Source organism: Mirounga angustirostris, unplaced genomic scaffold (assembly GCF_029215605.1).
Source record: "Mirounga angustirostris isolate CCGP_5_RB_7025 unplaced genomic scaffold, mMirAng1.0.hap1 SCAF_12, whole genome shotgun sequence".
NCBI classification, from domain to species: Eukaryota; Metazoa; Chordata; class Mammalia; order Carnivora; family Phocidae; genus Mirounga; species Mirounga angustirostris.
Genome location: NW_026991720.1, coordinates 70,179,154 through 70,193,274, shown reverse-complemented (window position 1 = coordinate 70,193,274; position 14,121 = coordinate 70,179,154). Strand labels below are relative to the sequence as shown.

At 36.6% G+C, this 14,121-nt stretch overlaps 1 protein-coding gene across 7 annotated transcripts in view; it reads right to left on the bottom strand.

Annotated features, from left to right (window-relative positions):
• The window catches only part of HEPACAM2 (HEPACAM family member 2), a 40,436-nt gene that overhangs the window by 21,171 nt on the left and 5,144 nt on the right, over window positions 1-14,121 (bottom strand). For all 7 annotated transcript variants that reach the window (XM_045864695.3, XM_045864699.3, XM_045864697.3 and 4 more), the window contains exon 3: window positions 3,962-4,258. In XM_045864695.3, the coding sequence (XP_045720651.1) occupies window positions 3,962-4,258 (297 nt within the window). The remainder of the gene's footprint in view (window positions 1-3,961; window positions 4,259-14,121) is intronic.

Here is a 14,121-nt window from a genome sequence, read left to right as displayed (position 1 = left end):
TAAATATAAAAAATGATAGATTTCTCAGTATCACCTGCAAATTTGAGACATTTCTATTATATCTAAATCTCAAACTACAGCCATGTGGCTCTTGGGAACTCCAATAATTTATATATTTGAATGTCTTCACTAAACGTGAACACTTGAATTCTGATATAAACATTTTCATTTTCTATATATTGCATGTTACAGTAGTGATTTAGACCCCATTAAAATTTAAAGCATGGACACCTGCACTCAAGGAAGTCCTTAATCAAAGAAATAAAATCATTGATTTTTTTTCAAAATACAAGTGGTAATTGATTATTTTAATTGCTAGTCTTTCCTTGAAACTTATATTCTAGATATGATTTTTAGTTACAGGCTTCGTAATTTCCCATTAATATGAAAACATACACATGTCATGGACAAACCAGAGTATCTCTTTGTATATAGCACAAAATTAGTTAAGGTGATGAGAAAATAAACAGTATCCTGTATATGCAATCTATGTTTTAGAAAGACCATAGTCTTGTTGATATTCTCAATCAAGACTGTCAAGGGAGGCAAGTGCCCCATTTCACTGATCTTAATATAGATTGCTTGCTTATCAGAGTGGATGGTCAGTCAGGGCTCAACTGGTGATGTTCATTTTTTCACTGTAGGTTAGTGTACACTTAATCTCCATTGCAGAGATTCATTAATTTGGAAAATTAAAAAAAATCAGATACTTAAGACATACTATTCATTTACTTTGCCATTTGCTGCTGTTTGAGTTAAAGGTCTGTGGAGGGGGCGCCTGGGTGGCTCAGTCGTTAAGCGTCTGCCTTCGGCTCAGGTCATGATCCCAGGGTCCTGGGAACGAGCCCTGCATTGGGCTTCCTACTCAGTGGGAAGCCTGCTTCTCCCTGTCCCATTCCCCCTGCTTGTGTTCCCTCTCTCGCTGTGTCTCTCTCTGTCAAATAAATAAAATCTTTAAAAAAAAATAATAAAGTTCTGTGGACATATGGGGGTTGAAAAACAGCTCTAAAAACCATAAAGAGGTCACTAATGTTGACAACTCTGAATCCCTCTGAAAATTAAGCACCTGCTCTTCTTATTTACTATAATAACAAATACCTGGTCTTTGTACAGGTCAAACAGGTTTTTTTATACTTTGCAAAAGACAATTATTTGATATAAAGACTGTAGCTGTCTTTGGGCCTTGGTAATAAGATCTTAATCCAATATTGGGGGCTTCTGATATTATGAAAATACTTTGGCTAAATATTAATGGGGAAATTTCAGGCAGTAAGTTTTCAATGGGATATACAAGTACATATTATAGCGATGTTTTCACTTGCAATGAGCATGACGAACAAGTCTAACATGACAACCAGATTGCTACTAAATGACTTTATATGCTTAATTATGGCTTGCTTTAAAATTATGTTTTGGTTAGCCACTGAGGTAAAAAGCTGGTTAAGCCAATTAAAATTTTAGTAAAATAGAAAGCAAAGGATGCACCTTAGCTGTTTACATGCCTGCTACCCATATTAGGTTGTGATCATTTTGTTAGCAGGATTTTCTTTTTTCACTTGGCATTCTCAATGCTTATCCCAGTATTTGGCCCATAATAGGTGCTAAATAATGAATAAATGAGTGTCTGATTTATAGCACCCTACACACATATATGCTTTGGAGAGCAATAAGGGAAATATATTATCCACTGCCCAAATGACACATAATTCAGTAAAAATTCTAGAGACGCATTGTCCCATATGGTAGCTACCAGACACATGTGGCTATTTAATTTAAAATTAATAAAATAAATTCAGTCCCTCAGTTGCATAGCTAAATTGAAGTGCTCAAAAGCCAGGTGAAGGTAGTGGCTACCATATTGGCTAGAGCAGATATCAAATATTTCCTTCACTGAAAAAAGTTCTATTGGATAGCACTTTTCTTTTTTTAAGATTTTATTTATTTGAGAGAGAGAGAAAGAGAGCACGATTGGGGGGCAGAGGGAGAAGGCGAAGCAGGCTCCCCGATTTGCAGGGAACACAATACAGGGCTCAATCACAGGACCCTGGGATTGTGACCTGAGCCAAAGGCAGATGCTTAACTGACTGAGCCACCCAGGCACCCCTGGATAGCACTTTTCTAGAGAGTGTTGTATTTTCCTCATATAAAAAAACAAAACCTCACCATGCCAGTATATAAATTCCAGTATATTCAGAGGATTTCACAAACATGAATACTCTCAATTTTAAGGAATCCTGGGAGGATTCTATCCACTATATATGTCTTCATCAGTTTGTAATTTGTTATAGTCTTATAATTCTTGGTGGCTTTTTAATAAGTTCAAAAGACTACAGAGGAGAAAAAAAACAAAACACCTTTAACACATAATTACCATACTTATGCCTGTTAAATATTCAGATTCCTAGATCCTACCTTCAAGATCCTGACCCAATAGGTCTGAGGTATCTTAATGAAAATACATTAGTAGACCTCCCCAGGTGATTTTGATGCACATGGCCCAAGGGCCACATATTGAAAAATTTAGCCTAAGAATTACAAGGATTATATTCTTGCTTCATTTATTCAAAAAAACATATTGACTCTTTCTATATTATGGGCCCTAATCTAGGCACTAGGGCTATAAAGGCAGAGGAAGAGAAGTTATCAAAGGAGAAAGTATTGATGTGTGGTACCCTTTTGCATACTTGTCCCTACACCACTAATAGGCACCCTAGCCACCATTCCAAACCTGCTCTCAGGTGTTCCCCAGGTGGATACTGACTTGTCTTTGTATGCAATGCTAAGTCCAGGAAGGACCTGATACTAGCAGAAGTACTGGTAGTAGAGGAAGAAGCAAAAGGAGAAAAAGGTGGAAGATGAGGACAAGGTGGAAGAGGGGGATGAGGAGGAGAACAGGGAGAGGGATAGGGAGAGGAGAAGAATTTGAGAAAGAAGGAGAAGGGAAATGGGTTTGAGAAGTAGGAAAGAAGGAGAATGGATAAACTTGGTGACTGGTTGTTGGACAGGGCAATAAGCAAGAGAAAGGGGTCTGGAGTGGCATTTAGCTACCTGATTCAGGTTGGTAGATAGTAAAACCATTCACTTAAATAGGGAATACAGAAAGAATAGTAATTTGGGGGGAAAGAAGATGGTTCAGTTTTGGTATGTTTGACTTATATGCTGCCTCTGGCATTTCAACTTGGAGACACCCAGAAGGCAACCGGGTATACAGTTTTAGAGCTTTAAAGATATGGATTTGGGATGCACCAGTGTTACATGAAACCATGGGAGTGAATGAAATTATATAGGAAAGTAAAATTATTCTAGAGAGAGAGAAGAGAAGGCTCAAAAGGATGAGAATTTGGTGGACACACATTTTTAGGTAGTGATACTTAACTTTTTGTGGATTGATGAGCTTTCTATAAAAATCAGATGATTTCTAGAGAATGTCAGATTTCAAAGACTTACAAAATGTTATAGTTTCCAAGGTGTTGAGACTCCTGTTAAGAACTTCCAGATTTCAGGTGTTTAAATGATGAAAGAGGAAGGGAGGCCCATGAAGGACAGTGAGAAGAGGAGTCAAATCAGATAGTAGGAAAACCAGATTTCCAACTCATGGAGATTTATTCACCCGAGCTAATGCAATAGCAAATATAAACCAGTTTAAATGAGTAGACTGCTTCTCTTCTACTCCTGATTTTAAAATCAGGAAAGCATAAATGCATATTTAAGTAATTTATTGAATTCTCTTTTTCTTCATGGTCCCTCAGTTAGCAATTGAATTCTCTCTCCATTCTGTTTTGGGTTTTCTTTCTTTGACTCATAGAAGCCATGGATTAATCAACTCAGGAAAGAGAGTTTCTTAGAGTTTCTCAACAATCCACAATAGTTTTCTCTTCCACATAGATATAAAATGGGGCTAGAGCAAGGCTAGCTTGCATTTGTGTTTCCTTGGGATCCTTGCTTTTTATGTCACACTTACCTACAGAAGTGATGATGACTGTGAAATGAGCTTCATCTCGCCGTCCAGTTACATTGTTGTAAGCACAGCACATATAGTCAGTTGTCTTCTGGCCTACTTTCTCAGATGCAACTTCCAAGCGAGGCCCGTGCTTAATGACATATGTTGTATTGTCAGTCCTCCGGATCCAGGAGTAGGTGTTGGGGGGATAAGAATCAGCAGAACAATAAAACAAGATGGCCTCTCCAATGTCAACAGTGAACACTTCCCCTACTTTTAGCCCTTTGTCAGAATTAACTCGAAGTCCATAAGGTCCATCTGCATTGATAGAAAAAAGAAACAAAGGGATGGTATAAAGAATCACAACATAGTTATAGAGTTTGGGAGAGCATTTTACTTTCCATGAAAGTCTTCAAGTTAAACTTGGGCAAATAGGTCCTCATTTAGATTCCCAATAAATTGTGAAGACTAAAAATGTGTTATTCTGATATCCATGACAATGGAAATTATTTGAGATGTGATTGAACTTATCTGAGATAGTAAAAGCCTTGAAACTTAGTATATAATTTTAGAGACACTGCCATCATAACTGTATGCTAAGCTTTTTATTCATCATCACTTTTTTAAAGATTTAAATTCAATTAGTTAACATATAATATATTATTTGTTTCGGGGTACCAGTCTGTGATTCATCAGTCTTATATAATACCCAGTGCTCATTACAACACATACCCTCCCCAGTGTCCATCACCAAGTTACCCCATCCCTCCACCCCTCTCCCCTCCAGCACGTATGCTAAGCTTTTGAGTAATTAATGTATTGATAAATCTGCAATCGTGTTAGACAAGTACCATCTTTCTGAAACCATAATTGTACTTGAAAGCATATTAGAAATAGGTTATGGCCATTATTTTCTCATACTTTGAGTATTATCTGTTTTTCTTTATAGTACTAAGATAGGTCATGCAAATATTAATAAAATAGTTTCACATGGAGCACAGATTTGTGCAAATAGATACAGAAGTGTCCCGTATTTTCATGACACATTAACATTTAAAGAATTTAAAAAAACTTTTCCCTGCAAACCAAGCTTAGAATCCTGTTTGGAAAAAATACATCTTCATTATCATTAACAAATATTCATTGATCATCATAAACTACTTAATCATGGATATCCCATGGTGTTTTTCCTTAATGCAATTTTCTTGTGGCATTTTGCTATGTCCATGGCACCAGATTGCCTGTAGATGAAGATGTATTTCCCATTGCTTTCTTCAGAAAATAAAGACAGAGACTGAAAAAATTTCCGAGCTAGATAAAGTCTTTCTTGTCCAGTCTAAATCCTGGTTTAAATTCTAAAAACTAAGGTTTGGACATGATTGTGTTCAGTTTTCAGCTGATCATCACCTACATCTGTTGGCTACTTTCCATATGAAAGCACTTTAAGTACTTACACAGACAACCACATTTAATTTTTAAAGCGACCACATGAGGTAGAATTTATTATTCTCACTATAAGATGAAGGAAGAGACATTTAAAAATTAATTTTCCATGGTCCAAAGTTTTTATATAGCAGAGCTGGAACTCTAAAATATATGCATTTGATCATTCATATTACCTCCCCAAAAATGTATGTGGTATAATTTTCTATATCAGAATAGTTTCTTGTTGTGTAACTATAGTATTATCTCTATAATAAGCTAAAATTGTCTAATTATATATTAATTCTGTACTCAGTTAATCAAGTAATCAATCAACAAATTCTTGTTTGAGAGATACTGTTAGATAATATATTTAATATAAGAGAGAAAAAATATGTATAAGATACAGTTCTTACTCTCAAGGAATTAATAAAATGGAAAAGGCTATGGATGGTTTGCTCAGTAATAACCTAATCTCAAAGGTTCTGATTATTTTTTTTTAAGATTTTAGTTATTTATTTGAGAGAGAGAGAGAGAGAGAGAGTGAGCACAAGCGGGGTGAGGGGCAGAGGGAGGAGGGGCAGAGGGAGAGGGAGAAGCAGACTCCCTGCTGAGCAGGGAGCCCGATGTGGGGCTTGATCCCAGGACCCCGGGATCATGACCTGAGCCGAAGGCAGACACTTAACCGACTGAGCCACCCAGGTGCCCCGGTTCTGATTTTTTTTTTTAAAGTACTATTTATCTCTCATTATAGGGAATAATATGATGTAATGATTACACAGTAGTCATTATCAGTTATCACTATGTTAAATCCTGATTTTGTCAATAATTATTTAAGTGTTCTTCAGAAGTCATTTAAACTTTTAGGTCTCACTTTCCTCACCTTTGCTATAAAAAGGTTGACTGCATGAATGGTTGCCCAAGTTCCTTCTCCCTTTGAAATACCTTGAATGATTGATGCCATGCTAAAGCTATTTTGGATACTGGCAAACCAACCTTAATTTTGCAGATTCCCAGAGTGGTTCTCTTTTGTGTCAGCATTTTCTGACCAATCTACCATTGGGAAAACACATTTCCTAAGATAAAACAGAAACTGAAGATGCAAAACAATAAATTATATTTAGCTAGGGAACATGAACTTTACACATATTTGCTTCCTAAAGATACAAACTTCTACAGGGAAGCTATAGATTTACATTAATATGTATACATGAGATGATCCTGATTTCAGAAGCCAAATAAAGACGTTAGTATCTTCAAATGTAAAGTAATCAGGAACAGGAGATGGAAGATTATAGTGAAGAGAAATGAATGCCCTTTCCTGCACTGTACTACCTGTACTAAAACCCTGTCATGTGGCTCTCATTTCAGGCTATGATACAGTCTCTGGGGAAAACCACTCTTTCAGAACTCTGTGCTAAGTGGAACCCTCTTATTCTGAATTCCACTAAACAGTAGGTTGTGTAATGGGAACGAAGAGTTGTTTTCACTCATTCAACCAAAATCAATATTGAGATGTCACTGTGTGCATAGTATTATTGTTCTAGGCCTTGTGGGAGAATCCGAGTGTCGTAGACATGATTCCTGTGGCTGTTCTCCCAGGCCCCCTTCAGCAGCAGGGTCCCTTCAAGTTGTTAGCATTGACAAAACATTAAAGAAGCAAAGACCACCAACTGGTAAGTACTGGTTATGGTTCACATAGTAGGAAACCAAGAGGAGGAATCAACTAAAGTTTGGAACAACAAGAGACCCGAGTCTGTGCACAAAAACTAAAGTCTAAGAGAGCTTTTCTGCGAGCAGTGATAAACAAGAGTGTGGTCATAAAAATACAGCCATTCAGTTTAAGTCTGTCTTCATTGGCTTTCAGGGCTTACAGAATGTGACTATAAAAACAAATTGCTTGATAATTTGACACACATAAAAATGAGTAATATTCTTTTCAGTGTGCTGACATTACTCAAAACTTTTTTGAGAACTCCTCAATTGGAATTGTCTTAGGACCCTGCAACATAATGGAGTATTCTCAAAAGTAGTAATTCTTTTATTTTGGAGAATGGGCTCAATTTGTAAAGGAAGCCCATAGTCACTTACAGCCAAATTTGGTGAATAAGGTTGATTATCTAATTTAATAATATTGCTCTGGTTTAAAATAAAACATGCTTCTAAAGAAAGGAATCTCAGCTTATCTTCCCTACACGTATGCATATTTTGATTTGGCTACTTCCCCATTTGTTGCGTTTCATGATTGACATAAACTTTTCTCCTCTGTCTTAATTATATGCTATATCTGGTTCTTCAGAGTTAGCTTCAAAATCCTTCAAACTTTCCCAGCCCCCATACAAACATTTCTCCCAATTCTTGGAACCTAACATCTTGAAGCATTTAAGTTCCTTGCTTTTGATATGATTTCTTAAAAATATAACATACTTTATCTGATTATATAAGAAATACATGTTTATTGCAGGAAACCTTGAAATTCAGAGACTCACAAGGATGGAAAGAAAACTCATTTGTAATTTTACCATTCAAAGAATGAGTATCCGATTTCAGTGTACGATCTTTCAATCTTATATACTTCTTTCTGTCTCTCACACACACATCTATCTCCTTCCTACCTTCTTTCCTTCCTTCCTTTTTTTTTCTTTCCTTCCTTCCTTCCTTCCTTCCTTCCTTCCTTCCTTCCTTCCTTCTTTCCTTCCTTCCTTCCTTCCTCTTTCTCTCTCTCTCTTTCTCTCTATACACTGCTTACAGTGTTTTCTTCTTACTACACTATGATGTTATTTCCTTTTTAGCACTTCAGTCTGACCATCTTTTACTTTGAGGTGCAGCTGAATGTATTATTCATGAGAATGGGCAATCCAATTGAAGACATTTGGAGTGATTCACCAGTGTGGCCTCTGACATTGAAAATGAAAGCAGAAGGATAATTCTATTTTGACTTTGGATTATGGTTCAGTTTCTTGCCCTGTGGCAGAGAACTCCCAATAGAAATAAACCTTTTGCCTCAGAAATGGCTGTTTACTAAGTGACTTGTAAAATCACATATCATCTGTTCTCTTTAACAATTTATGGCTGGGTGGGAACAGTACTGAAATTTCCATCATGATGCTGCTTGCAACCCTGCTTGGGAGCAGATGGTAAGTATTTATTGTGAATGACCTTTTTTTTTTCTTTAATTTTTACCACACAGAATACTTCCCTGCCGCAGTGCCATATGTCGCACACAAAATGCAGTGGTTACTGGGTTATTATTTACAATGAAGCTGGAAGGCATATACATTTCATGGACTATAAGTAGGTATTTGTCTGAATTACTGACTTGATGTTATATTCCAAACAAGTCCATTACTAGGTTATGACATCATAACCTCATACATACATGGCCAGTCTTAATAGATTCTGTTAGACTTTTTCTGCCAAAATAAAAAATAATTCCTGCTTTCATGAAGGAAGCTGTCACAGAAACAGTGCCTTAAGAAAACAGACTCGTTAATTAACGCTGAAATTCTAAATTATGATGTGGACCTCCATGGGGGAATATTGGAATATGACATTTTTATTGAGAAACTTTGCTAAAGATCAGAAACAAAAACAAAAACAAAAAATAAAAGGCCAAAGCACTGTAATTAGGAAGCTGTTATCTTATGATGGGAATTTAGCCTTGCATCATTAAGAAAGGATATGAAGAAAGATCATCTGTTCCATTTTAGTCAAGTTCAAGAAACCTGTATCGAGTCTTAATCTGTGTCAAGTATTGCCCTAGGAATACAAAGATGAATAACGCAGAGTTCCTATTTGGGGTCAGAGTGCTTATGAATAGAAAGACTCCAGTGCAGTGAGTACCAGGAAAGAAGGTGTTATAGGAGCACAGCGAACCTCTTAGTCACACTGAAGAGCTGAAACAAGGTCGGGGCAAGTGAGCCTTTCTGGAGAAGATGATACTATGAAGGGAGAAGAGGGTGTAGCCAGGTGAAGAAAGAGAAGTGGGAACATCAACCAAGGCATATATTCCCAGTTTGTATAGAATGATAAAGATTGCAAAAATGTTGATGCTACATCAACAGGAAGGATAAATGACAAATCTTCACACTACATACTTTACTTAATTATTGTAACCCCAAATTAAACCAAACCGAACAAAAAATAAAAAGAAACAATAAAACGGGGCTAAAATAGCAATAGAAAGAAAAATGTAAAAATTAATGAGTCTGAAAAAAGTTAATGAGTCTGGGTTGTGTTTCTATATGTTATGTGATAAGTAATAATTGTTAAGCACAACCCAGACCATGATGTTTGATTTTTGAATCAAACAAACTATGAATGGATGAGTGAATAAGTGAATGAATGAAGGTCAGTAAGATGAGATTGTTGACTAAATGAAGAGTTTTGCATTTGAATGTAAAAATAGTCAAGAAAGGAAATTAATAATACTATATTCACAATTACCACTTAATAAGAGTAATAATTGTTGTTAAACCATCTAGATAATTTATCTTTACAATGCAAACTTGTAAATTTTCCAAATGTTCTTCTTCCTACTATCTACCATTAGTCTTTACTCATGACTGGCGTTTCTCTGTGAGATTTCCATAGACTATGTCTAAAAGAATGTAAAGAAAAAGGTTCAGTCCATAATAGAAGACATATTCTGTGAAATTTGAATTTATTTGGATGGGGATATTTTCCATCCTTTAAAATAACACAGGATAAGAAAGAAGATTTAGGAATTTAAAGCATAATATTTAATATTTATAGGTATGACTATGGTTTTTCCCTCATTTTTATTCTTTATACCCTGTGTATCACCATATTCCATGATAATAATGAGATTGGGGCATGAACATGTACATGTTAAAAGAAAAATTTGGGGTGCCTGGGTGGCTCAGTCCGTTAAGTGTTTGACTCTTGATTTCAGCTCAGGTCATATGATCTCAGGGTCGTGACACTGAGCCCTGCATTAGGCTCTGCACTAGGCATGGAGCCTGCTTAAGATTCTGTCTCCCTCTCCCTCTGCCCCTCCCCTCCTTCTTGTGCATGCGCACTTTCTCTCTCTCTACAAAAAAAGAGGGCACCTGGGTGGCTCAGTTGGTTAAGCATCTGCCTTTGGCTCAGGTCATGATCCCAGAGCCCTGGGATTGAGTCCCATGTTGGGCTCCCTACTCTGTTGGGGTCCCTGTTCCGCGCGGAGTCTACTTCTCTGCCCCTCCCCTGGTGCATGCACTCTCTCTTTCAAATAAATAAATAAAATCTTTAAAAAAAAAGTCTTAGTCTCACTTTGACAGATTAAAATAAACTATATAGCCAAATAAAAGTGTATTTAAAGATGCAAATGATACTTTCATGTAACTGTAACTGTTTATACAATTTTGCCCCGGGAATTTCTCATTTAAATCTATAGCTAGAGTTTAAAGATAGGCAAATAGATGGAGAGACAGATAGATGTTAAAAAAAAAAAAACTGATGTAAAGAAAATATTTTCATGTAAACAAAATCATGTTAACTACTGGTAATGTTTGGGAAAGAAAATGTTCTTCTTAAGGTATTCCTTCAGTTTTGTAGGCATGGGGGTAGGCATCTTCTAAATGATTCACGCTCTCTATAACTTCTTGCTGCCATGTTCCCAATTACGTCAGCATAGTTTTGGCTCACAGGAAAAAAAAAAAGAAAGAAAAAAGGGGGGAGGGAAGAGCTAAGATCATTGAGTTCTTCCTATGTGCTACTCACTGACTTCTTTATTCATAAAATCTCACCTAATCCTTCCCATCCAACTTGAGACAGGTATTAGCCTTATAAAGAGGACAGTGGAGATAAGGAGAATGAGGACACTGATGCACAAAAAAGAGGGTCACTTGCATATACTGTTAATGGCAGAACCAAGGTTTTAGCCCAGGCAGTCTCAATTTTCAGCTCAGGCTCATAACCACTGTGCTCTCCACTGCACTCCCCAAATGACATGATATTAACTAGAATTTAATGTGGTTGAAACAAAAAGATCATCAGTTAACAAGGAATGCTCCAGCACAAGCTCACTTCTTGCTGTCTCTGACCACACTGAATGACAGTTCCTTAGGTTTAATATTCAGTAGATGATATCTGGCTGCTTTAATATCTTTTTTTGCATTTTGTACCTTCTATGTGAATGTAAACCATTTAGACCAAGTAATAAAGAATAACGTAAAGATGTATCTGCATAGCCCTAGATTTGATTCACCTTGCCTGCTCACATTTTTTTTCATTGTGCTTAAATAACTTCAATACTTAGGTCTTGTTACTTGCAGTTGAATGGAAGTGTTAATTCATGTCAGAATAAACTTATTCCGTCAAGAAGAGAACTACACTTATAAATACACCACACCAAATCTGAATTTTTCACTCCAATACAATGTTATCATGCAGATAGGCACAGTTTAAACTTCCTTTGTGAATCTATTTCTCAGTCTATGTATTAAGGCAGACAATATTTTCACAATGTCATCTGAATATAAAATTATATAAAACTGTAAAAATATAGCTAAAAGTTCTGCTATAAAAATAATGCCATTGTTAAACATAATGCAATTAATAACTGTAACAAATCTCAAGTGAGTTGCTTGCAGTGTGGGTGTTGTGGTATTTCTTGGTGAAAAACTGTAATTTCCTCCTCTGTGGCATTTTTTTTTTTTTAAAGATTTTATTTGACAGAGAGAGACCACGAGAGAGGGAACACAAGCAGGGGGAGTGGGAGAGTGAGAAGTAGGCTTCCCGCAGAGCAGGGAGCCCGAGGCAGGGCTCGATCCCAGGACCCCGGGATCATGACCCAAGCTGAAGGCAGACGCTTAACGACTGAGCCACCCAGGCGCCCCCCTTCTGTGGCATTTTTAATATAATTTCTTCTGTTTCCAAATGAAGGGAATGGTTCATCTTTGAGACAATGAATTTTGGACTAGGTTGGACTAGGAGCTAATCCTCTTTGGTTCCCCTAAACCAAAAATGACTTATACAGTGTATGAAGTTTTTTCTATTTCCATGTGGATAATACTTTTCAGAAAAAAATATTTTGAAATTGCTCTTAAATATGTTTAATCATGGTATATAGTTCAAAATTGGTGCCTTTTCCTTTCTGTATTATTGGTTAATAAAATATATCCTACTTCCCTTTTTTCCTTTCCTATGTATACCATTTCTATAATTGTTTGATGTTTGTGATCTATCTTGAAAACGTGCTCTCTTGACAAACATTTTTTGATTTAGCCTAGAATATGTGTGTCTAAATTTTAGCTTATAAACCATTCTCTAGTCTTTTTTTATTTGAACCTTTGTTTAAAAAATAATTTTTCCTCATTATTTACCATGTAAGGTCTGGTGTTCAAAGCTCTCCATGATTTAACTCAAACATATCTATCTGACCATATAGTCTACCACACCCCTTGCTGTATCCTTCACTCTAACTAAACTTGACCATTTGCCTAAACTTTGACCTTGCTTTGGGTTTGGGTTCCTGCTGTCCCCATTGCCTAAAATGGTTTTTCCAGACACTGTTACTTGCCCCAGTCATGCCCATTGTTCAAGATTCATCTTAAATGTTACTTCCTACAATAACCATTCTCTCTAGCCAGAAGTACTATTTTCCTTCTCTGAATTTCATAGTCTCGTAATATTATAGTGATAATAATGGCTAATAGTTGTAGAATACTTACTATCAGTCACTGTTCTAAGCAATTTGCATGTAGTAACAGATTTAATCCTCACAGTAACTCTATGAAGTAGGTATTACTTGGTATTATAATGGTATTAGCATCATTATATGGATGAAAAAACTGAGGCACAGAGAGGTAAGGTAGTAGATACAGGATTTGAACCCAGGCCTCTGGCTCCAGAGTTCTTGTTCCTAGCCATTATGGTCCTTTGTACACTTCCCTATAGTATTTATGACATTCTCTTTCACACATTTTATTGTGCATATTTTCTCACGTTTGCTTAACTATAGGATAGCTTCCTGTTTCAAGAGTCAATGATTCCATTTTTCTTGGCTTAATTTTGCTGGCTCAAGCAAACCTTACTGGATACTTGAATCACACTATTTCACTCCTCTCCCTGCAGCTGCTTTTCCTGCCCCAATCCTGGAGCTCAGTTTTACTGCTGAGCTTTAGCTAGTTGGAAAAGCCTACATTTTGTACATATGCTAGTGCTTTTTCCCAAAAAGTTAGTAACACATTTCCTCAAGAGGACTCCATCAATTTTCTATTGAAGAAAATAGAATCAGTAATATAAACAGCCTCTGTTTACTGAATGCTTGTTTTGTGTCAGTCATTAGCTATTTTTCAGATACCTTATTGAGCCACAGCAATGTGGTGAGGTAGTTTTAACTATCTCCATTTTACCAATGAGGCTCAGAAAGGTCAAGGAATTTCTTAAGGTCATATGAGTAATGATAGAACCCATCTCCTACTTAGGTCTGTCTACCTCCTAAGCACCTAAACACTAGGCTTTGGGGCCTCTCCTAGTATTATTATACAGTTAGTATTTGGCGAGTAAGTAGATACAGTTAATTCTGCCCAATGGTTCAACTAGCTGAAACCTCTACCCTCATGCCACAGGGTTGAGAAGTTTTCCTTTACCATGCCTCACTCTTTTTGTTACACTGCTGTTGTGGCTATGTTCTAAGCTACAAAGTGACTGATGAGAAGACTTCCCAATGTGATAGGTCATTGGTCCTCAACTAGGGGAGATTTTGCACCCTCCATAACAGGGGGACATACGGCAATATCCAGGGACATTTT